The 27,312-nt window shown below is 28.6% G+C and overlaps 1 protein-coding gene across 1 annotated transcript in view; it reads right to left on the minus strand.

Moving 5' to 3' along the window:
• The window catches only part of melt (melted), a 63,346-nt gene that overhangs the window by 11,209 nt on the left and 24,825 nt on the right, over nt 1–27,312 (minus strand). Inside the window, 12 exon segments of the mRNA XM_067288694.1 lie at nt 1,083–1,218; nt 1,304–1,423; nt 1,425–1,614; nt 2,707–2,893; nt 2,969–3,288; nt 7,467–7,687; nt 10,032–10,241; nt 11,006–11,169; nt 12,817–12,991; nt 15,935–16,079; nt 19,673–19,915; nt 26,329–26,497. Of these exon segments, the coding sequence (XP_067144795.1) occupies nt 1,083–1,218; nt 1,304–1,423; nt 1,425–1,614; nt 2,707–2,893; nt 2,969–3,288; nt 7,467–7,687; nt 10,032–10,241; nt 11,006–11,169; nt 12,817–12,991; nt 15,935–16,079; nt 19,673–19,881 (2,077 nt within the window). The 5' untranslated portion in view covers nt 19,882–19,915; nt 26,329–26,497.

A 27,312-nucleotide genomic window follows, 5' to 3' on the forward strand; every position in this document is an offset into this window, starting at 1 on the left:
CTAAGTTGCTCTTTCAACTTCTTCTAGATGAATGTAAATGCCTTGCCAACAAGGTACAACAGTGCTTCCTTCAAAGAGTCATCTGTCACTAGGAATAAGAAATTCACAATCCTATCTTCAATTGTTAACTGAAAATCAATTCTACATCACTGATTCAAATTTGTTAGTAACGATGAACTGCAGTCTTCACTCTGGCAGATATTGTCAATTCAATATATCGACTAATTTTTGGCAGCTTTGCACTCCTTTCAATGACTCTTATTTTACTCCAGGGTATGTTCCATATTTTTGGGAAACCATCTATTACATTACTTAGATAATATGCTCATGACTCTTTTTCCTTTATTATAATTTTTCGGTTTAAATTCTTTAAAATTCTGATACTTGACACTCTCTTTTAAATTTTATAATTATTATATAACGGACTTACGATTTTGTCTGTTACTAATCGATACAGAATACTATTAATAGCTTAAAAACTTAATTTATTTGAAGAAAAATCACTGAATGATATGTATTTTACAAAAATTATTAAATATATGGAATATTTATTTATAAACTTTTATATTCAATAAATAATTTTAAAAATTTCAAATTTAAATTAGTCAAATATTTTAAAATTTTTCTGAATATTTACATTGTAAAATCAAAAATGAAATGAATGAATACACTTATTCATTAATTTGATTTTTAACATATTCAGTGCCGAGGACACTCTTGTAGTGCCTTGTCCAATATGTTAAGAACACTTGTGTGTCCTCAAAGTTTGATATTACCACTATTTGGGAAAAATTTATCCTTTGTTTATAAGAAAACAAGTTTATTTTTATTGTTATTATACAAAGAATATATTCCATCTATTGATTTTGTATTAGTATTCTGTATAATATTATTTTACAAACAAAGTGTCATGTCCTTTTTTATGCAAGGAAATACAATAGCAAAAATTCCTTTGTCACTATTAACAAGCATATTATGTTAAACAAAAAATAAAAAACTTTTGGTATATTGGAAGGAAAATCAGTTTTTATACTGGTAGTGAACATGTTAAATAAGTTTTAGTAATTAAAAATCATGCTTACCTTCAATTGTGCATTTTACAGGAAGGGGTATTTTAACAAATATTTTTTGCATATAGGCTTTAATTTTATCAAGATGTTTCTCACAGAAGTGTTGAACAGCATCTCGCATAGGATACGGCTCAAAAACTGAAATCCTCTAGGTAATACAGAAAAAATATTTTTTTAGTTATCAATATAGACTTATTCACTTTTTAAAAGATTAAGTTGTTAATGAAACAAACCTGTGGATTTGCTGATCCTGTATGTGTAATCAGAGTAACACTTGTATTATTTCTCATTTTAGGACTATGTGAAATAGATGTAACAGCAGATGATGGCACAGTTTGTTGAATTAAGTGAAACTGTTACTGCCTGTTGGTTATGAGAAGTTACAGGAGTAATAGCAGACTGACTTGCAGAGGTAGTTGGAGAAGTTGATTGACTTGGATGCAGAGATGGCCCATCTTGACCAGGATTTGAATGAGGAATGGCACTATTGATAGAAACTGTAACAGAAGTTGGTGCTTCTTCCTGTAATGTTGGCATACTTCCACTAGAAATATGTACACATATATGTATATGTAAGTTATTTAAATAGCAATCAAATTTGTTAATTATTTTCCCATTAAAACAAAAAAAAATTTCAAACAATATAGCATAAATGTAAAATTTCTTATATTAGTACAATTTATACAAGTAAGAATTAGTATAATGCTTATATAATTTTTATGTAAAGTTTTAATGCCTCTATCATTATAAAAAGAGGAATTTTGAATTATTTATAATATTTTCTAAAAACTCTCATTATTAATTGCTATTACCTTTAATAAATTAAAAATATTCATTGTATGGACTATAGAGAGCTTAAGTTATTTTATATTTTCCATCTATTAATAAAGCAAATAAATAAATACCATTCTAAGAAAATAGACATTTACATAAAAATTAAATAATGCAAACATTTCTCAATCCTCAACAAGAAAATTTTGATTTAATTATTTTGATACTCATGATTTTTAACTACTTTTTTCTATTTTCTGCAAATTATTGGTTGTTTTAATCTTTCAAAATATAATATTTACTAATTTAAAGAATTTTCTGGAGATAAAATTATATTATTATTTGATGACAGGAGTTTTGGTTCATAATTGTCATCACTTTATTGGACATTTTTGAATTTTAATCTTTGATGATAATTATATTTTACTATCTTATTTAGTGAGTTAACATTACATTTCATTATAAAAACACATTTATCATAATTATATATACAAATAAATTATATTTAAGAATAATAGTGACTTAAAAGGTAAATTTTAAAATGTGACATTAGTAACAAATGATTATGATATATTAGTACCTAATTCACTAGTGAATTATTTAAAAAAAACCAACTTCATTAGATGACAATTTTCAAAAAAATTAAAGACAAAGTCCATCAAAATAATCACCTTTTAACTCACTTTCATGTTTTGGAATATATCATGTCTTGTATTTAATTTAATTATTGTGAATTTTTATTTTTAGTTTAAAATTTTATTTTAGATAAATTTTCTAACTAATAAAATGCCATATTTGTTCTGTAATTCTAAATTTATTATATGATATATAATTACATAATTTTAATTATTATTAAATGAAATACCTTATGCTTTTATGAGGTGATGTCATAACTGTTACTCCACCACTTGATACTCTTGTCATAGGAATACTCAAATTATGGCGACTTCCAATAGCTGTCATGCTTCGATTTACAGTTGTAGATGAACTAAGACGCATCATACTACTATGAATGCCAGCAGCAGAACCAAACCTACTATTTACAGGATGTACTATAAAATAATAAACTTTAAGTTAACATAAATGAATTAACATAAATTTAAAAAAATTTTAATTATAAAACTTACTTGAAGTATTCATTGAAGGTAAGCGACCCATACTACAATTAACTGCCTGCAGAGAACTGAGTTGAGTCATAGATCTAGCTTCAGGCGGAAGAACTGGATTTTGTCTTGATATAATCAAATTTGATCGACTTCCTCTCATACCACCATGTTGAATATTTGGTTTCATCAAAATAGGAGAAATAAATCCTGATGAAGGCGATAATGATTGTACTGTGGATACTGTTGTTGTTGTTTGGGTAATTGTTGTTAATTCTTGTTTACTACCACCAACTTTCACTATCGTAACACCACCTGAAGTTTGATTTATTAGATGTTGTGACCTACAAAATCCAAAGTCATTATTAATACAATGTTTACATAATTACTATACTTCTGTTCTAAGTAGTTCATTCTTTTGGCAATTTGATGCTTTAGACTATTTAACAAATCAATGTCATCAGAAGTGTCATATCAATGCGTGTTCATCTCAAATTGTACATTAGTCAAATCCTATTTAGTTAATGAAAAGCATCTGGCAATTCAAATCTTAAAATTAAGTATAAAAATATTATATTAAAAATTTTAAACCTCAAAACTTAATTTTTTAATTAAAAATGTGATCATCTATATCTATACTAATATATAAAGAGGTAACTAAGTTTGGTTGTAACAGGTAATCTCCGAAACTACTCATCCAATTTCAAAAATTCTTTCACCAATATTTAGAATGGACCTTCAGGGTGGACATAGGCTATATATTATTCCGTTAAACATTCATATAAATTAAAAGATAACATCTAGGATTAAGGCTTTTATGTCCAACAGATGGCGCTAACTCCGACGACCTAAGTTTGCTTTTCTGTGAGGATGAACTAAAGCAGATCATCTTCTATCTATCTATATAAATAGAAATGTAATGTTCATCTGTTCCTACTGATTCCTTTGAAATTTTGACATAACGTTGCATTTGAATAAACACAAGTTTTTACATAATATACATGTCGAAATTCCCCACCCACTGGGGGAGATAGACGGGATTAAGGCTTACCATGAAGAACTCTGCTTCTATTATACTATTTTAGATGCGGTTTTTTGCGTTTTAATAGGGTACGTCAACAGAATATACATTAAAGAGGTATTTTTCGATATTCCCCCGCGGGGAGTGGGACAGGAGTAAGACTTACCATGAAGAACTCGGCTTCTATTTATACTATTTTAGATGTGTTTTTTTTTTGTTTTTGATTGCGTTTTAATAGGGTTCGTCAAGAGAATGTACACTAAGAAGGGATTTTTTAAAATTCCCTCCACGGGGGAAGTTTTATACATTTATAATAGATACATTTTAAACCACGACAACGCGTGGCCGGGTCTGCTAGTCTGAAAATAAAAAAATAACAAAAAGCAAGCAAACTTTATCTGGGAATAAAGTTCTAATTATTACATCTGAAATTAAATTTTGATAGTTCATAATAAAACTTTCATCAAAATATCCAAATACCAAAAGTACACAAAAGTTTTGATAAAATCAGATTTAGATTTAGTAACATGTTCAGATTTTTTATATTTTTCAATTCTTTTTTATTTGATTCATTATTCAACCATTATAAAAGTTATGAAGAAATAAAATTACAACGATTAGTTTATAGTAGCTCACTCCAAGTTGTTTTATTTTAAATTTAGGTTTTGCTGCAACAGCAAGAAAAAACAAGCAGATAACCAATTAAAACGTTTTCAACTCATTATTCATTTACAGTACAGTATAATGAACTCAGCTTAAAAATTTAATGAAAAATAATAATGTTTACCAATCTTTTAAAATAATTTTTATTAAATACTACAATGTTTTACATATAATTACACATTATTACAAGTTAAACATGTATATTCTATATCAAAATATATAAAAATTGTTACTTCTTATATGAATGAAATGGAAAATAATTTTACTTATATATGCAAAATGCCAGCATTGGGCTCTTGAAGATGAAATTCTGAAGACAGAAGAGGCCTTCTATATCTCCCCATAGACACACATCTGCAATAATCACTTGATATTATGACAACCAGAAACATAACTATGTGATCAAGCTATTAAATTTTTACTTTTTGTTCATGTTTCTTAATTGCACAACATTCTGACCAATTTAACATTTCAGATCCAACTACTATTTAATAACAATCTTTTAGTCTCAATGATACATATCAACAGTAAATACATCACTGGTTTGTCTCCATTTTAAAAACTTCTACTGATCTTATTTGTAATTTCTTCATTAATTTCTCCATTCACTTGGATTATAGATGCAACATATTTAAATTTGTTAGTTGGCTGATGATTTCTCTCTACAACATTTTCTCTATGTCATCTATGTTTTAAGGAAAGTGAGGATGGCTTAGTCCTTACTAAAAGAAAATGTAATATTTGAAATATTACACCATAAATTACATTTTTTTTCTGTCAATATTCAGACTTAGTTCCACTATCATTTATCATCCATTTAGTTTTGTCACTACATCTTTCATCATACCAAGGGATCTCTTTGTATATCTTTTGTTATTGTGTCCAGCAGAGGAGTAAACAGGAAGTAGCTTAGCAGAATCTACATTTTCTAAGTGCCACAAAGATCAAATAAAAAATATCTTCTCTATTCATTTTTCCACAAGTTTTCACTATAATCAAGACTATTTTTCTTAGATATCCAGAATATTTTAAAGAATGTCACTGAGAAGTATTTTTTCAATTTTTTCTTCTACAATTGAAATAATTAATTTATTTCATTCATTTAATACAGTATTTACTAAGCAAACAATCACACCACAAACAGTGATGTTTTATTCAAAAATCAAATGTTATCAGTCTATTTTGATTCAGTGTATCAAAATAGACATAACATTTGATTTTTGAATAAAACATCACTATTTGTGGTGTGATTGTTTAATGCTTAAAGCAGCATTTATATTGAATTTTATTAGAAACATACTGTTAAGTATTCATTTATTCATGTAACTGTTTTTATACAGTCACCACAATACTACTGGTGTAAAATTCAATAAAATAAGTACATAATTACGGAAAAAACCAGCAATAATTCACTTCCAAACAAACGTTTTCTATGTTTTCAACAGTCATCATCAGGTTTGATTCCAAAAATTCAAAAATTGCATAGTGAAGTTATGCACATGCCCGATGTAATGCTTTAGCAAATTAGTCCTGTAACTGGTTTCCTGTTTTAAAAAATTTTGATGTTTATATAAAATATGCAGACAAACTTGATGTAGATCTATTACACATCAAAATATGCCCTCCACGCAGTCGCCAATGAGTCCGTTTCTTTGAAATTGATGGCCATTCCCTTCTTGAACGCTTTAAATATCTCCAGCTGTTTGAGATATTTTAGGCTGGCCTGGTGCTCACACCTTGTATTAATCATGCATTATCAAAGTCCACCCTGATGTCATCATCAAACGTAAGAAGCCAATGCCATAGTGGAAGAAGCCAATGCCGTAGTGGAAAGGCATTTTTGAATGAAGTATTTGTGTTCCTTGATCCTTGTTTTAAGGCAGTGTGCGGTAGCACGAATATATTCACCCGGACGGTTCATCCTATGATTGTAAATAGGGATAGAATATATTCCTGGAATACTATTCCAATCAAATCGGTCCTTATCGTTCCTTAAACAAGAGAAAATGGTCGGTGATCTCCTGTAAGCGATTCTTTTACTCGTATAGCGGGCTATTTATTTATAGGTGTTTGTAAGGATCTCGTTGTAAGTAATAGGAACAAAGGACAGGTTTCCCGGAAGTGCCGCATCTGTAGGTTGTTCATGGCATGCTACTAGTTCATTAATTAGGCGCGTAGGGTAACCATGCTGCCTAGCTATACTTGAAATACATTCCAGCTCCATTTCAAGTGTAGCTAGGCAGCATGATTACCCTACACACCTAATTAATAGTATGGCAGTTAACATGTTAAAAAAATAATTAAATCTGATAATATATAATCATTATCAGTTATTGTTGTCAGTCACAAATAAAGGCTGGGAGTATGAAAAGACAATCTCAAAATGTCTGTTTACCTGAAAATAATGAGAACAACCAAAACTTTGATTAAAATAAGCAAAGTTCTATAAGTGCATTTTAACTTTTAAGCTTTGGGACATACTCTGATATCATCATCACCCATTTAATATCATCTGCAATTACAATAAGTAGATTCTACTGTGTACATTAAAATATAATTAAAGAATTTAATGTCAAAATTGTTAGAAAAATTTTCAAATCCATCAAATATAAAAGTTGTTGGAAAGTTATGCTAAGCAATCCAGTAACTTTAATTCTAAAATATTTATAGCAATTTATATAATAAAATTAATTTTGACTGTAAACAGCTACTGTAAAATATTTTCTTCAAAATTTATACATCAATTTCAAAACAATAATTTAAATAATTTTGCTTTGGTATACTCAAAAAACATTTAAAAATTAGTTTAACAAAATAATAAAATAAAAATAAACTTACTTCACGGCACTGCAATCTGCCTTAAATTGTTGTAAGTACATTCTTGTAGTGGAAGAACTAGACGATTCTACTAAAGCACAAATTTGAGGTAAGTAATGAGGTAATAAAGTTGGAAAAGTTTCTGTTATATTTCTGATAACTCTTAAAAGTGTCAAGAGGTTTGAATGATCAGCTTTCCCAAGCTGAGGAACTAAAAATTCTAAGCATTCTCGTCCTCTTTCCTAAAAATAGAAAAAAGTGTTAGTAAAAATATTGTATAATGTAATAAAATTAAGTTATTTTTGAAAATTAAATAATTGCAAAATTAATACATATTTCAATAATTTAATATGAATTTTTTTAATTATCAACATAAATCAGTGTTCATAAAAGTAAATTCATCTTAAACTAAAAAATTATTTAAACACAACAACAATTAAAGCCAAACAATTGCCAGATTAGATTGGGCTACATTACTGCTAACTATTAATAATTAGATGCTAAGTAATTTGGCCTAGAAGTAGGCATTAGGCACCAACTGTTATTAAATTTAATAATTATAATTAAATTAATATTTATTAATTAATTTAGAAGGTTCTGAAAGAAAAGAAGCAAAGATTAGACAGAGGTCTGGGTAGCATAACTGGCACTGCATCAGCACTATAAGCAGCAGTTGAAGGTTTGAGACTTGCTCCAGGCTTATTTTCTTCTTCCAGAACCTTCTAAATTAATTAATAAATATTAATTTATTTACAATTATTAAATTTAATAACTGGAACCTAACACCTACCTCTAGGCCAAATTACTTATCATTTAATTATTAATAGTAGCAGTAATATAGCCCAATCTAATCCAGCAATCATTTGGCTTTAATATAACTATCAGGCTTACAAATGTTTATATTTGTAACAATTATTTTGTAAATATTGTGTTAGTGTAATATATTATATTATCTTTTTTTAAAGTGATTTAATCTTATATTACAAATATTTAAAAGAAAAATTTTTTTGAATAATAAATATAATGACAAATGAAGTCTTTACTGTCATATGTATTGATCATTCAATAATTCCAAGTCAGATCATTTGAATGTTTTTATTAATTTGGATCTACAATAACAAGTATCCAAGGTCAGTGATCAGACTAAAATTGTAATGTCATTTTTTAATACAAATACTTTTTCCCATTTCTTTTACTAAGAGATGGATTCATAAGAAAATTTTCAAAAATTTTTTGAAAATAAAATCTCTTACTAACACTCCCCATCTCATTTTGTTAATACAACCAACTTTCTATATATCAGAGCAATTTATAGACATTTACCACACAACTGATGTACTTGTCACTAAAACACCGACGAAAACTTGTTTTTCCACTGGTTTCTTTGGTGTTTTTGTATTATTTGCAAATTCTAGACAGTTTATATATATATATAAACTGTTTAGAACCAATATATCAAAGCATCAAAAATAGTTACTCAGAAGACACTGAATTTGCAAAAGTGGCTTTTGACAACAAGATGTTTCTGTGTTTTAAGATGTCATAAAAAAAAATCTCTTAACTCAAAACTTCTTTTTAATACTTAAAGTATCTTCATATTGACATTAACTTTTCTTTTAATGTTGCATCATATTGTAAAAGCAAAAATAGGGTGCCAAATATTATCTATTTCATGGCATTTGTATTGTTTTTCTAACTATTGCTTAACAAAATTTAATAGGATTGATTTTTTTAATAAAATTTTACTTCCTATAGAAAATATCTTAAAATTCAATTTCAAAAACATAGTACATCTTATAATTGATGGAATTTTAGAATCAAAGAAATATGATAGTAAATAATTATGTTTAAACAATCACATAATGCAATTAAAGCAATTAAACTTAAAATACATAATCTGTTGATAGTTTTGGTGCTGTATTACAAAAGAAATATTTGAAATAAAAAATTCAATCTTGTATTTTGAATATTACTTTGGAATGTTTCTGTTCTCAAATTAGAGTGTATCCTAACAGCCAATAAATAAACTGAAAATGTTCAATTTCTAGTGATCTTTTTGATTGTTTCGATGTTGTATTTTAAGTAAATAATTATTTCAAAATAGTTTCTGATACAAACTTTTTCAAATGAATAGATTTATTTAATTAAGCATTAGAATACAAAGAATAATTTAAACATATCATTTGTATCTCAAAACTGTCATTTTAATCTTAACTTATCAAAATTATACCACCAGTGGCTGAGTGGATAAAACCACTAAACACTGGTAATTGGTGGCGGGTTTGCACCTCATCAACAGGCTGGCCACATGGAGTTTTCTGGGTTTTCTTCACATCAGTAACACCTAAATAGGGGCAATTTTCCCATAAAAAGACCTCCCAGGAGACATTCCCCTGACAGATTGCTCATGTGTTGCATTGCCTCAATTGGATAAAACCAATCGAAATCAAAATTATATATTTTCTATCTAATTTAATATCTAAAAAAAAAAATCTGAAACTGAAATAATATAACTTACATAAACATAAATGCACAGGAGTGTATTCACATCTATAATAAAGTAAATACATTTATTAACTAACTTACTTTATTTAACTTTCCAATTATTCCTAACATTCTGGCTACCAACGTAATTGTTCCTGGTTGTTGTTCAGCAGCCATCTTTATTTTTTGAATGTGTTCAGTGAAAGATTGTGGCCTTACAGCTGCCATATCTAAAAATATTTGTAAAACAGAAGTTGCTGTGCTGGAAATTGTAAGACACTCACTCAGCTGAGGAAGATTGCTCTCCAAAAGCTTTAAAAAAAATTATTTTAAAATTATGACCTCATAATCAATAAAAATACTGATTATAACTTATTTAAAATGTACTAATCTTATTATTAAAAACAAAATTATTTAAATTATATCTGGATCTGTTTATTTTAACAAAATATAAGAGCTATTTAAAATTAACTGAAAATAATTTCAATCAAAATATATTTATAAATAATAATAATATTTAATATAGGAATAGAAATGACTAGGTTAATAAAATGTTAAATTATATAATCCATACTATTACACTCATCTATCTTTGGTGACATGATTTTTAAAAATTTCAGCTTATGTTTTAATTTCTCTAATATGTAGAACTAATACCACTGAAGAAAAATATCTGAAACTCAGGACAGATGAATATTTTGTTTAAATATATTAGGTACTAGAAATGGAAAAAATTTTGCTTATTCATTTAACCACTATATTTCATTTCACTACCATGTACTGTACATGATTGGAAGAATCAATTATAGATGGCTATTAAGTGAAAATAACTGTATACATATTTAATAAATAACTTAAAAATATAAAGCATTATAAAACTGCAAAATTATTTTATAAATAAATTTTATATACTGATTTATTTGTAGTCCTTAATTCCAATTTGATTTCCAAATGGAAAACAACAGTTAAAATGAAATTTGTAGTAAACAACAAACAAATGACATTGTAAAATAGATATGAATTATAATTCATAAGTTAAGAATTCAGTTTTATAAATTTAAACAAAAATTACTTACTGAAGGTTTATGTTTAGCAATCAAGCCAAACAGGTTCAAAAGGCTAAGTTTTTCAGAATTTTCACACTGTGGTAATAAAGACACTAAAGCCATAACATGATCATGAATAGGTTCTTTATTAACTGCATAAATCTGTGGTAAGACTCGAGCCAGCGAATAATTACCTGAAAGTTTAACAAAAATTTTTCATATCACATGCAAACATTAAAACAGCTTCAAGTATTTTTCTGATATTCTATACATTAATTTTTACTTTGAATTTATTTGAAAATATTCAACCATAAACTTCTTTTATTAGATAAAAGTTTAAGATCACTGTCTTTTGCAGAAAGGCAGTGATCTTAAATGTTTATCTCATAAAAACCTGGCATGACAAAGTAATTTCTTTCATACTTCTTTTATTATTATCATCATCATTATTAGAATGTCAGCAGAAGTTATTTTCATTCAGTTACAAACATATTGAACAAGAAGAAAAAAAATGCATTTTGAATATTTACACTCTTTTGAGTTTGTAACATTAACAAACTGAATTGCTTTATTCATGAATTTTATATTGTGCATCTCTATTTTCAACTTATTTTTATGAATATTTTAAAATTTTAACAATCAAGAGAAATATCAAATATTAAAAAAGTTATTAGATAGCTATTATTTAATTCATAAATTATTAATGCATTGTTTTATTTTGGAAAATTATTGAGCAATATTCAGTCCAGTGCAAATCTTATAAATTAATTGTTTTTCAACAACAAATAATGCATAACTTAATTATATCATAAATTCAGCAAATGACTGCCTAGCAGATAATTCATTTTAAGAATTTTCATGTAGGAAATAAGTATACAGTTTACAAAATAACTGAAATGAAAAACAGATATATAAACTGTAATAATAACTGTAGATATATAAATTTTACTTTATTTTTCAGGGAATTTATCATATTTTACAAATTGAAAATTTATACAATCATCATACTCCATTTATACATAAGCCCCTTTCACATGATTGGTTTGAATCATGACTGTGGCTAGCCACAGTACTATGAATTGCCATTTACAAATGATTTCTATGGAGGCCTTTCATACAATATGGTCATGGTAAAATGCAGTACATGGAGGATTTTGTTGTTAGAGCCCTAAAGTTCCCCCCCATATATAATTCAAAATACTGTACACTTTTATACTCTCTCTCATACATCACAATTTTTTGCCAAGTTTGATGCATTTTGCCAGTGTGATGTATGAGAGAGAGTATAGAAGTATACAGTATTTTGAATTATATATGGGGGAAGGAATGGAAATTTCCATTCCTGAAAATGTGGAGTTACAAAGTGTTTAATTACTAATAAATTATTAGTTCAAGAAAGATATGTTTTGTGGGATAAAAGTTTAGAATATAAATCTCAATATTTAACAATAAATCAATGGAATTACATTTTTCATTTTAGAATTTTGAGGAAGTAAAGCAATTATAGTTACTAAAATTGTGTATGTTAATAATATTAAAACTAGTAACATAATAATACATTCTCATCTTTTCACTGGTTGAATTTAATTTGAATGTTTTTTGTCACAAATATCAGTTTAATCAGGGTTGCACAATGAAACAGTAAACAGAAAAAAAATAGTAGTGCCAAATTTATTTGATTTATAAGTTATTTATTCCAAATTATAACACAATGATTTACGGCAGTGGTTGGTGTGTAACTTTTCTATATAGAACATTTTCAAATAATTTTGATAAAAAAAATTAATGTATGAAACAAAAAAAAAAAAAAGTTCAACAAAATATTTTTCTGTAAAATTTACCACTAATAATGCTGTCAATAATTGGCTGAATATGAGGTGCAAGTAGTTCAGCATTATTAATTGCTGCCAAAGATAGATAACTGGACAAGTTTCGACTCAATTCCTTATTTCCTCGATGCAGAAATTTCACAGCTACAGGAAGTGCTAACCTCATTACATTTTTCTTGCTATGGTTCTATATAAAATTAAATTTTATATATATAGAAAATGACCATACTTAAAATTAAAATATATGTTAAATTAACATTTTAAAGTAAAAAAAGCCAAGATTATATTTTCAGTAACTTTTAAACATATAAGTTATTAATATAATGTATTATTTTTATATTAATACTCTTGTCTAAGCATATTATATTTTAAAATCAAATATGATTCTATATGATCACAAATTTTACAGAAACTACTCACATATATATAAAACAGTTAAGATCCAAGTCTCTGATTATCTTTTCTTTGCAAATAAATTTAGTAATAATATAATAGAGCAATATTTCCCAAACTACATACTCCTCTTAAAATTTTAACAATACTGGCAAACCCAATTAGACAAAATATAATTTGGAAATTATGCTTGTAATATTATTTCACTCAAACACAAATAAATACAAAGATATTTAAACTTTAACATTTGCTATATAATAAAGTACAAACATATAAAAAATTTTTTTAAATTATTAAATACATTTTCAGCTATATACACCTACATAATTATCTTGTAAGCACTAAATTGGCCTAGCACCTACATAATATTACAGTAAAAACAAAAATTGCAAAATTTTATTTTCAATAATAAAAATTAGCTGAATAAGAAAAAATTGTTTCCATTAAAAAAATTTTAGTTTGATGAAAGCTAGTTCTATAGTAGTCTTTTTTCAAATCATCATTAATATGTTAGCTTCCTATTAAGTTTATATTATTCACAAATAATTTCAATCTACTTTTTATAAAATAACTAATAAGTTGAAAAGAACAACTGTGCCAAAAATAATTTATTATTAAGAAATATAAAATAAAACTGGATTCATAAATTTTCCTAATAAATTGAAATGTCAATATAATGAAAACTGTTATATTTCAACTGACATTTATGTCAGTTGAAATATTTCAGTTTCAATGTAATAAAATTTTACTGTAACAGTCAAAAATGCAAGGATAAAAAAAAATTTATTCACAATTAAAAAGCACTTACATTTTGAAGTAAAAAAGTTTTTAAAAATGAAATTTATTTATTACTGTTTATTACAACAAAAAAAAACACACCTTTAAAAAATCCAGCAATGAAATTTACTAAATGTTTTCAATCAGATTAACTGACCTTCAGTTAAGATAGAATAGAATGTGAAAATAGAACATGAATACAAAAATAAGCTGATCAAAAAACATTATTATTATTATTATTATTTAGTAAATTTCATTGCTGGATTTTTAAAGGTGTGTTTTTGTTGTAATCTATCCCTCCAGTTGATACAAAATATATGGATTACTATATATATGAAACCAAAATTTCACATTTTCAGAATGTAAGTCATATTAAACACAGAATAAAAACTTATACTGGAATAAAAAATTAAGTTATTAAAAATATCACAAATAAACATCTAAAATAGCAATACAGTAGTATTGATCACAGTTGGAATCCTGACTCTCTAATTGTTATTATTGCTACTTAAAGCCATTATTTTTTGCTAAAAAAAAAGTTAATTTTTGAAATTTTTGTTGTTTGTTTATCAAAGTTTTTTTCAACGAAATACTACACTGTGGTACAGCATTCCATTACATCATAAGATGTTTATTTTTTTAATTATTTTTTGCAAATCAATTTCTTTTTATCCTCCAAAGTAAAATGCTTTAATTTCTTTTTGTTTTCTCTCTTTTTTGCTGTAAACTTAAAAGAAATAACTATAGAGTAATAGCATCAAAATTAAACCATAACTAAGGATTAAAATTATTGTTGACGGTTAACTAGACATTAAAATTAGTGTTTCTATATTGACATGATATTCATCATTTACAAAAAATGAATGATTTATAGATTTCAGTATAATGAAATTTTCTTTTGTAACTGATAAAATTTTTTATTATGTTAAATTCAAATTTTTATTATACAGTGGAACCTCACTTAACAAGCACCTCGCACAGCAAGTATTTCACATAACGAGCAAAATAAATTGTAAAAATTTGCCTCATTTAACGAGCGATGTTTTGCATAACAAGTGATGAGGAGAGGGGAAGTCCTGAATTGTGCGCATGTGGCATGCTCCATCAGTCTGTGTTTAGCACTCCTTCCACTAGCATCTTAGTGTTGCTTGTAATCACATATTTTTCCAAACTTGTGTTCACACATATTACATATAAACATCAACAACCATAGCCTGTTATATAATAAACATGCCACATGATATGCCAAATTCTTGGGTCATTAAATTTAATTACCAATTCCAAATTAAATTTTAGAAATGACTGAATTAAAAACTAACTATTTATAATTATTAAATTTAATATGAGATGGAAACATAAGTGCCTACCTCTAGTCAAATAAATTAATTTCTAATATTTAATTATAGCCTTTACATAACCCAAGAATTTGGCATATCGTTTGGAGTGTTTATCAAACATATTTGCTGTGATTTTTTTTTCTGCAAATCGAATTCTCATTCCAGGATGGTTCATTCTGCACTAGAAGAAAAGATGATGATGATTCATGCTCCTTAACAGTGTATATTGTACAATTTTGTTTGAATAAACGCTATACATAAAACATTTGATCATTTTTTTGGCGTGGAATGTATTATCGTATTTTACATTAATTTCTATGGAAAAAATTGTTTCACTTAACGAGTGTTTCACATTACAAGTAAGACACTAGAACGAATTATGCTCGTTAAGCGAGGTTCTACTATAATGGTATTTGTTAAACTGAAAAATTTATGCATTTATCTGAATAGAAAATTGGCAGGGATTCAAGATAAATTCATTACATAAAAATTTCATTAAACTGGCATTCATTATACCAACATTTCATTGTAGTATAAATATTAAGGTTAAAACATCAATTACATTAAAAAATTAATTATAAAAAAAAATTCAAAGTTAAAATGAAATATTATGAAAAACTTACAAGAAAGATGCAACTAACTATATCTGAAGCAATTTTGGCATGAGGTGGATCCTCATCTTTTGCAGAAGGTCTAAGATCATGATTCAAACAAGATTCAAGAAGTGTAACCATAGCTTTTGCATGATATTCTATAGTACCAGTTTCCCTAAAAAATTATTTTATAAAATTTAGTTATTTAATATAATTGCATTTCATACAGAATAGATCTACATGTTTTGTATTTATTGATTGTTGTATTAGATATTAATCATTTACAAATAAAATAGATATTTAAAAACTATATTTTGTAATATTTTACATATCTTCAATTTTTACAAAAGCAAATTTGAAAACTGCTAATAACCCAACTATGTAATTTTATAATAAAGCATTCCAAAAAAAATTTCAGTACATTATCTGCATAAAAATATATATAGTACATTGCAATAATAAAAATAACTATGTAAATAGAAAATTTGGCCTAATGATCTATAACATATCTGTTCAATATTTTAGCTTGTAATCAAGAGAATCTTATATGTTATAGCTTGAAATCAAAATGTATGTGTTTTACTTTGAGTTAACAGTATCTTGGTGAAATTGTCACTTATTTTCAAATTCATTCTTCTAAAATTGAGAAGAAATATGAATTTGGTTTTTAATTAAATGGATAATTTTGATTAAAGATAATCACATGTAATGCTAGTTATTAATAAACACATAGTATTAGTATCCCAGTAAATAAAAATAGTTAAATTAGGTTTTAATAAAATACAAGATATCTCAAACAAGATGGATTACAATACTGATAAAAAATTAACAAATAATGATACTGATAAATTAACAAATAATTCAGTATAACTAGAAAAACTGCAATATCTGAATTCTTCACACTGATACTGATAATTTTAAAAAATGTCAAATTCTATAATTTTTTAATTAACCAAGTTTTTCTCTGTTTATTTTATTATTACATTATTTCTTTTTACAAATATTTCCAAAGAAAAATTTATTTCTCTCTTAAAACTCATTAAAAAGTGAATAAACTTAATTTCTTTAACAACTTTACAAAACTTATCGATATGAACAAATATTAAAAAGTTTCAAAAGTTATACAGTAGAGCGTCGTTTATCCGAAAGCCGGTCAACCGAAAGCTTTCCAGTCGGACTGTGTCGTGCTGAATTGAATGTTTTTGATAATAGATTAACCGAACAACCTCAGTCCCAATTGATTCGGATAAACGACGCTCTACTGTGTATATATATATACATCACAACTTTAATATATATATTTTTTTAAATTGAATATCTTGTTTATTTCCAGGAATACTTACATAGGAGAATATATGAATTGTCTTTCATTTTATTAATTTTCAGTCTTCTTTGCATTTTGTTACTATTAATTAATATGTATATGCCTACATTTCATCTGTTAATATCAAGACTATACATCTTAATAATTCTTAGCTACCCATTTTATCAAGTGTGTTAATTCCTAGAAAATAATTTTTATCTATACAATTCTAAACTTTAGTACTTTTATTCATCCATGACCACAAACATTTTTAAATATAAAACTATTTGAAATTTGATTTCTATTCATTTTACTATATATTTAATTATATTTATCATATGTTTAGTTTTAGATAAAACAACATTAAAAAAAATTATAACTAAATTTTTCAAAAATATAAAAAACCTGTACTCTTCTATGAATCAATGAAATAGATCAGACAGATCATATCTTTGCCTTTTAATTCATCAATAATGAATGATATATATATATATATAAATGATTGTAGAAATAACTTTTTGTCTTTGATTTTGTTTTTAATATCTTGTGCCAGATTGGTCGTACTTTCAAATTTTGAGAGTACAACCAATTTGGCACAAGATATTAAAGATAAGTGATGATATTTAACTCCTTATAAATATTAAACTCTTTAAAACCAAAAACATTAACTATTAAAAACTAACTGTTCAAATTTATATCTTAGTAGGTGAAATTTATTTTAATACATGAATACATACTATCAGCTTTTCTAAACTATTCTGTAAACAAGGTGCTCTTCAGCAGAAACTAAAGCTCTAAATCACTGCATAATTATGAGAAAAATTCAAAATTTTATGTGTAGATTATTGTAGTAGTATTTATGAAACCGTGCCGGTGCTTATTCTGCAACTTGAATACTAACTATATGGTGTATTTACTCGGACACATGGCAAATTTCATCACTATCAACTGAAGAGGAATTAGTGACGAAATTTGCCATGTGTCCGAGTAAATACACCATATAGTTAGTGTTCAAGTTGTGTAGATTATTGTTATTATTACAACTTTTATTATAACATATTAATATATGATATGCAAATCAAATAGCTAATTTATTTTTCTACAAAGTTAAAAATAAATCAATCAAACATAGCTGTATAAAAAAAAAAGTTTGTTTTTGTTTTGAAAATAACTATGGGAGATAAAAATATTCTGATTTTGAGAAATTTGATATTTCTCATTGGTATATGACATTGTTGCTGGCCTTTAATATCCTACTTCTGAGCAAAGATATTCTCAATTTATTTCATCTCTAATTTTTGTTGTTTGTCTCTTGACCTTTTTCTCTTCTTACTAACCAACTATTCTGTATTTCAGAGCCATTCTCTTACTAACTAACCATTCTTGATCATCTATTATCTAAATATTTATTTAAATGACCATTTAATGATTTTAGTCTTCTAGATAAATCTATAAATCCATCTAAGATCTTTCATTTCTAATTTTGTCCTTTCCTGTGAATTCAAACATATTTCTCTGTATTATCTTTTGGCACAATTTTCATATTTGTTTTGCAATGAGAGATCATATTTGGGCACCATAAGTATATTGAAAAAATAATTACTACTCCAAAATTTAAATTACTAGATAAAATTCACTTTTCATTCAATCTTTCATCCTCCAAAAGTATTTGTCATCCTAGGCACCAATTTTTTTTTAAATCACATCTGTTATTAAATGTCATTATTTTCATTTTTGAAATTGATGCCAAAGATTACAACTGTAATTTTATAAGTCACTAAGCATCTCTATAATTCATTTTCAATAAACAGAATTATAAACTATTTATTGAAAATTGGATTATGAAACTTGAATTAAAATATTAATTAATATAAAAGAAAAAAAATAATTATTTTCATATGATTAAAATCTTTAAAATTTTAAAACTGTTTAAATTTTGTTATTTGTATTCTGTAAAAAGAAATAATGCAATAATGAAAGTTTACTATTATTTTCATCAAGTTTGACACTTTTTTGTTAATTGAAAAAATAAGAACCAATCATTTGGAGTAAGAGAGAAAAATCTCATAATTGTATGTATCATTTATATGATACTGCACTTATTAAAAAAAAATGTATTCTTGGACTTCTTTCTGCTGAAAGAATATTTTTGCTTATAATTTGCATATAAATTTTATGAATAAAGAAACAGGCAATTTTCTTCAAAGTTTAATACAAAAATAATGAGCATGAATTATTTAATAATGCAGTTTCAGTTTTATTATAAATTACATTATGATTGAGTACACAATGCTCTTAATATGACATTTTTGCAAAAAATTCTGTTCAAAGTTGTTTATGTTCATGTTCATTTTGTTTAAAATTATTTAACTTAATAACAATAGATATTTATCAAAGAAAATAAGTTTAAATTAAAATAAATTTAAATATTTTGATTTTAAATTTAATGTTTAAATAATCCTTACCTAATGGCTGATGTTGCCCTGGTAATGCATATTTCTACTACACTTTGATTATTATCATTATGGATGAAATCTGAGGCACTGGCAATATCTTGTATTTTAGAAAGAACTTCAGACAGATCATTAACAACACTTTTATCATCAATAGAAAACAAGTCTCCTGCCCGAGAAAGATCTCGGTTGTTGAGTACTTGAGCAAATAAATCATGCATAATGACTTCTTAAGCACTTCATTATGACAAAATACTGTGTAAAAAAGTTATATGTTAAAGATTTTAATCCTATTAAATACTAATGTAAAATATAATAAAACTCTTAAATTAAAACAATGTTAAAATTTTATTATTAAAAAGATAAGAACTTAAAATAATTTAATCATTTCTACCATTAACAAAAACTTATTATAATAGTAATGAAAAATATTTTAAATTTTATTTGAACTAATATTGTGAAATGTCTTTATTTGAAAAAAAACTTCAAACTAAAATAAGAATGATAAAGACAGAAAAATAAGAAAATTAAACAACTGCTTACTTATATAATTTTCAATTCAGTTTTTACATAATAAGAAAATCATTAAAATATTTCATTAGACATTTGAATGATTTTGTTATTATGTAATAACTGAAGTCATCTTCCAAATAAAAACATTAAATAAGAAAAACAAAACATTCTTTTATATCTTATATACATTACATACAGGATGGTAATAATTAAACAGATGTTTAATACTCTGTGTAGAAAGAATCACTGAACTAAATACAACTAAATTTAGTGTACCTACTTTCCTGACCATGATATTTCAATTTTGTAAATAAAAATTTGTTCCAAAATTTCCATATAGAAAGAAATTTGGCACTGATGTCACTACAATTTTCATATAAGTTGTGAAAAAACTTTATGGTTTATGAAGAGTTTCAAAGTATGTTCAATGTGGATTATCATGGTGCTTACGTTACCTGATCTCATTACGTATTAAACTTTACTATCAAAGTATCAGCAAAGCTAATGTTGCACTTAAGGAATTCTAACATTTAAAGTCTTTGCAAAATAGTTCTCTGATCATTACTAATCTCAAGACAATGATTTTGCCTTTTAAGAAAATAGAATCATTTGCCATGTCATCCATAGCATAAATTATCAATGAGTTATTCATAACGCTAGAAAATTCTATGAATCAACAAAGCTCATCTTTACTTGAATGATAAACATTTAGAACTGCTGTACTTGGTCTGGAGAAAACACACAGTTAACAAATTCCATTGCATTGACCAAAAGTTAGTTTGGTTTAGGGCTCATAGCACCCTTTGTCACTAGACCATGTTTTTTCAAAGAAAACACTGTATCTGGGCCAGTAACATGTTCTAAACTCCTCAAAAGAAAAATTGCAACACCAGTAGAGCTAACAGAGATATGCAAATGATTAAGTTTCTGTATGCGTTGGGTCATGTGGTACCTAGTTTCAAACTCTAAAGACCAGCATCTGGCTTGCGCTGTAATTGCTATCAGTAACAGTTCACAGTAACCAAACTTTTGAAGAAGTGTAGAAAATGTCTTGGAGACAACAGCGAGGTGAACACCACCAGTTAACATCTGGAGAATAAGACTGTATCCTAGAGCTGCACAGCCCCAGTTTGTTGATGCATGCAGTTGCCATGTGTGTTGGGTACAACATGAGTAGCATCTAGCAATGTGTGACACAATAGATGCATGAACATCTGTGAACACACCAAAGAGGGAGTTTATTGCACTGGCCCACAACAGAGCACACAGATTGGCAGATTTGCTGAATGGCCTATTGGTATCCTCATCATGGCAAGTGACATCTGAAGCTGCCTGTCACCATCAATCAGTGCATCTATGTCCACCCAAACCATAACAGTTTAAATGAAGTTGGGCTGCACAAATGGCAACCAGCAATGAGGGTGCCACTAACTGCTTGGCACAGGTATCCTCATTATTGCAACTGGATCACTGAATGATATCAGATATTGTGAGGTTGCAGACGAGGTCCGTAAATCACGAAATTCTTCCATTTAAATTACAACAATAGATTGTATAAAAAGGAGAGAAAAAAAACTCTTGACCTAGACATCGCGGCGCAAGATGTAACCAATGAGTGTCTGAACACGTGCCGGAACACGTGCCAAAACACGTGTTAAAAACGATCCATCTATGTCAAACGGAAGAGTAGAACTCTGACACGAAAGGCCATAAATAAATGGAATTATGACATAAAGACTCATAAATAGGTGAAATTCTGACTCGAGTGCTCATAAATAGTCGATATAAGAAGACAACTTCGGAAGGGGGGGGACAGTTTAATAGATAGAAAACCATCGCGCTTGAATCGTAAAAGTTCCTAGATGACAGAAACCGCAATTAACGGGCTAAATTATGAGTTCGAGTCATGTAAATTTGTCAACAGTCTCCGAACACAATGGTCAAAAAGACGCCAGATAGACACTCCGAGTCGGACCTTTCCCATGACCCGGGTCGTCCCGAGTTTCGCCTAGAAACAAGGGAAAGACCAATCGGAAAGCAGGAAAGAGGATGAGGAGCCAATCAGAAATCAGAATAGCGAGCGAAGAACTATAAAAACCCGGGATCCCGAAGGTCAAGAGAGTCTCCTCCGCATCCCGCAAAGAGCCGTGATCTGTGTCGTGTTGTGTCGCCGCCAACGACGTATGATGCCTCAGCACCTCTGCGAGCATCGGCCCAGCGATCTCATCTTGTCCGCCCTGGGGCTTCGACGGAAGGGAAATCCTCGCCACTCCGAAGGACTGTAGAGAAGTGGACTGTCTATTGTGGATGTAAGCATATATGTTCTCCAATAAACGGGTTTCCTTATGTAAAACACTTGTCATCATTTGCCTCCTCCGCCACACCCACATGCAAACGTTCCTTAGGTTCATCCTGACACGGGATTAACTTATCCCCACCTGTCGACGACCTTACAATATGGTTTATGGATGAATCATGATTCTGTCTGTGGAGAAATGACATTTCATGGACAGGTATGGCAGTATCCCAGCCATACCTGTCCAGGAACTCTACATGCAAGCCTTTTTCACCAAGCATCACACCAGCCACACACTGGGCATCATGTTCAATCAGTGAATAGCCCTGGTGCACATTTCTGGTACTCTGACAGTGGACCAGTACATCATATGAATTGTGGGACCCACATTGCAGGTATGGTTTGGTCATTGGTGCAGGCTGCACTCAACATGGTGTTCCAGCAAGACAATGCCTGACTGCACATTGCATGACAAGCTCTCACCAGACTGAATGGAATTCACATCCATCCCTGCCTGTCAACCTCACTAGATTGATGATCTCTCTCGTATCAAATATCTGTGGGACCTTGGCTGACATGAGATGCATGGGGGACCGCCTCCACGTATTGTAGATGACATGTGCACTACAGTAGACACAACTTGGCAAGCAACCATTAATTGCCTCATTGATAGTATGCCTCACGGTATAGTAGCTTGTATAGCTGCCTGTGGGAGACATATTCATTACTAAATAAACAGGTGTCTGTTGCATATTTGTTCTTTTAATCATTTGCATATCTCTGTTAAATCTACCAGTCCTGTAATGTGTATGTGGCTATGCATATTCCTTTGTGGTGTTGTGATTTCACTTTTGAGGAGTGTAGGTATGGAGACATGCAAAACTGTCATTCCTTAACTTCAGCAATAAAACTGTTTGGATAGTACAATCTTTATGCAAAATGGAACACTTCATATCAGTGTCAATGTGCAAAGGTTATTATGTCAGCACTTCACAAATGAGAGAATGATTAGCCAACCATTTCCAACAGCATGGCCACCACAATCCTGATTCTTGTATGGTTTTTTTGGTTATGAGGATATTTGAAGAATCTTGTTTATTGGAACAATGTACCACTTAGCTCTCTTAAGACATAATTTTGCAACATGTGAGACAATACATGCAAGTCAGTTACATTCTGCCATTATTGTTACTGTAAAACAGGAAAATGGACAGCACATACAGTAGAATTGTTAGCCTGATTTACTGATTACTTGAACACTTCTGTATTTGCAATTTGACATGTGTAAAATTACCATGTGTTACATTGTAACCTATAGAGTTACAACATGCAGAATCTGTAATTGCCACACTAAACCAATAAAATCACCTCCTATTTAGTTATAACTACCTCATAGATATATTCTTTTCATATTTTATAAATTTTATTTTATTACCATCAATATTTATAATTATTTTAAAAACTTTTTGATCTTATTAATTTTATATTATTTCTATTTCATTTTTGTTATAAAGTGATTTTAAATAACTATTATATATATATTTTTTGAAGCATGGAGTGCATTCCATGTTGAAAAAGCTAACATTATTTTTTAACAGGTGCTGGCAATGTGGAGAGGTCTCAGAGGATTGGAAAAGGGGCACTATAGTCAGAATTCCTAAGAGGCAATATTTTCAAATGTACTAACTGTAGAGGTATCACCCTTCTTTCTGTGCCTGGAAAGGCATTTTGTGCAATTCTCCTTCGACACCTGCGGACTGCCCTCAATCAGTGCTTGCAGGAGGAGCAAGCTAGGTTTCGCTGCAGAAGATCATGCAGTGAGCAGATGATCTCCCTTCGAAATATCATCAAACAATGAGTTGAGTATAGACACCCATTTGCCATCAATTTCATTGATTTCAAGAAAGCTTTTGACAGTGTTCACTGCAAGTCCCTCTGGCAGATCCTGCGATTATATGGTGTACCGACAAACTTTGTCACCATTTTCAAGGCTTTATACCTGCATTCAAGTTGTTGTGTCAAGACTGAAGGTAGTCATACGGACTTCTTTTGAGTCAGGCAGGATTGTGTCCTGTCCCCTTCCCCCTTGATAATGTCATGCAGCAGGCAGAAGAGTCCGGTGCGCGCATTGGGGCCGGTATTAACTGGTTTGACCAGGACAGTCTTAAAGATTTAGCTTTTGCTGACGATATCATCCTATTAGAAGAAAGCAAGACAATGTTACAGCATGCCACAACCGCAACGGGTCAGGAGGTGCACAAAATTGACCTCAGGATAAATGCCGTGAAGACGAAAATTATGCATATATTGGGTTGTTCGGAAAGTAATTTCGTTTTTTCCATAGAAAAATAAACGCAATATTCTTATAAAAAATAAATATTTTATTGAATTATATATTGACCATTTTGGTCAAATACCTGTTGTCATTGTTTCTGGTAGTAGCATAATTTCACATTCATAAAAGTTTTGATCGTTGTTTACAAAAAACTGATCCAAGTGATTTTTGACATTGTCATTTCAAGTAAATGTCTTACAGTTAAAAAAAATTTGTATAGATTGGAACAAGTAATAATCTGAGTGTGCCCGAATCTGGCGAATATGGTTGGTGTGATAACACATCCCATCTAAGCTATAACAGTTTCTGACGAGTTACCAAACTTGTGTGAAATTTGGCATTATCATGGTAAAACACTACACTTTGTTTGTTGATCAATTCTGGTCTTTTCTGTTTGATGATATTACTCAATTTGTTTACTCGATGGCAGTACACTTTCAAATCAATTGTTAAATTGTCTGATAAAAGCTCAAAAAAAAATTTCTTTAAAATCCCACCATAGAGAGCATCTCTCTTTAATAACATGTGGAACCCGTACATAGAGCTTTGAAATGAAACCAATTCGTTTTAAGTAATAATAAATGGTTCAATTTAACAGATTTAATCTCGTAGTGATTTCATGTGTTGTTATACGGCAGATTGCTTCAATCAGTACCTTTATTTTGTTTTCATTGGCTTCAAATGGCCATGCAGAATGTGGTGTATCTTTGATATTAAAATTGCCAGAATGCAATTTTGTAAACCAGTTTTGGCACTGTCTCTCTCTCAATAAATCTTCTCCAAACATGTACCACAATTTTTTTCTTGTTTGAACAGCATTTTGATTTTTTAGTTATAAAAAAGCAAAATATGCCAAAAATGATGCTTTCGATTTTCTATATTTGATGGGTCACCGAAAAAAACAATTGTACAGAATCAAACAAAATTTTTTACAAATAAGCCTTAAAATGTCAGCTGTCAAATTATATAATGAAAATGTGGTTTAAAATCAAATTGGCTGATAAAAATACATCTAATTCCTCTAGTAATAAAAAAACAAAATTACTTTCTGAACAACCCAATATGTAACAGTGCCCAAATGCAGGGAGTAATTTGTCAGAGCACAATGATTGGAGGAGGTGGAGAGATTTACCTACTTGGGTAGTGTTATTTGCCAAAATGGTGACACAGAAATGGATGTGAAGTGCCACATCAGAAAACAGCAAGTCTTCTGGCATAGAACTTTTCTTCAAGATTTGAAGATGCTCAATATGACTTGGAAAGAAGCTGAAGCTCTCACCCTTAATCAAAATCGATGAAAGATAATTGCTGCCCAATACGTTACCTAGCATTGAAGGAACTATTACAACTACTACTACTACTACTACTACTACTACTACTACTACTACTTATATATTTAATCTTACAAAAAACTGTACTTTATTGCTAAAAAGCTGAAGAGAAAGTATATATCCTATATATACAATTAAATATATTTTAAATAAATAATTTAAAGGAAAACAATATATATAAATATATAAATACCAAAAAGATATCAAACTCATGAAGTATAGTTTTCAAATAAGATATGCAGTCAAGGAGAAATGTTGCAGTCAATCTTGAAACAGACTTGATTTTCAAAGATACAATACACCATTGGATTTTTGATCACCACATTCATTTTTCTTTAACAATAAACATGCAGCCTGGTTCACTAAAAAATATTATAATAAGAAAAATTGTTATATAAGAAACTAAATTATAAAAAACTACATAAATAATAAATTTACTTTTCAAATGATTATAAGGTATTGAGATGTCACCTTAATGAACGTACTGTATTTCCTCAATTAAATCCATATTTTTTAATAAACTCCAGGAAATAAAAATGCTGTTTAAAAAACTCCAGGTTAAAAAACACGGAAAACACAAAGTACTGCACTGTATAGAGTATAATATGATTTGGTGTGATAGCTAAGGAATATATCTAAAATTCTACCTCTCCAAATTGTCTAGAGCAGGGGTGGCCAACAAGTCGATCGCGATCGGCCGATCGATCGCCATGCCAATTTTGGTCGATCGCTAGCGATGTCTTGACTTAATGTATTATATTTGTAACCGAACGCAACTGTATGCATGCAGTTATGACTCGACTCATAAGCAATGAGTGTACTTCGTACTGAAACAGTGTATAAACATAGTATGTATTTCACACTTTCCCTTCCCCACTTAGACTATGCCTATGACAACAAGTCGATTGCGACACATTTTTACGATAAAAAGTAGATCTTATGTGCACAAAAGTTGGCCACCCCTGGTCTAGAGTCAGATAGCACTTTCTATTTCAAGGCTCAAGAACATTTTTAGAAATAAAATTATAAATATTGACAAAGTGTAAAAGTCACAATTTAATTCTGTTGAGAACTCGTGAGTCAAAGGGTAATTAAGAAAACTCAAATTTGAGATGGCAAATTTGAACCAGAATATGATAGTCAACATTCTGATTCTGACATTGAAACAGACATGAAC

The sequence above is a fragment of the Centruroides vittatus genome, unplaced genomic scaffold (assembly GCF_030686945.1).
Source record: "Centruroides vittatus isolate TY-2023 unplaced genomic scaffold, ASM3068694v2 scaffold_899, whole genome shotgun sequence".
NCBI lineage: Eukaryota > Metazoa > Arthropoda > Arachnida > Scorpiones > Buthidae > Centruroides > Centruroides vittatus.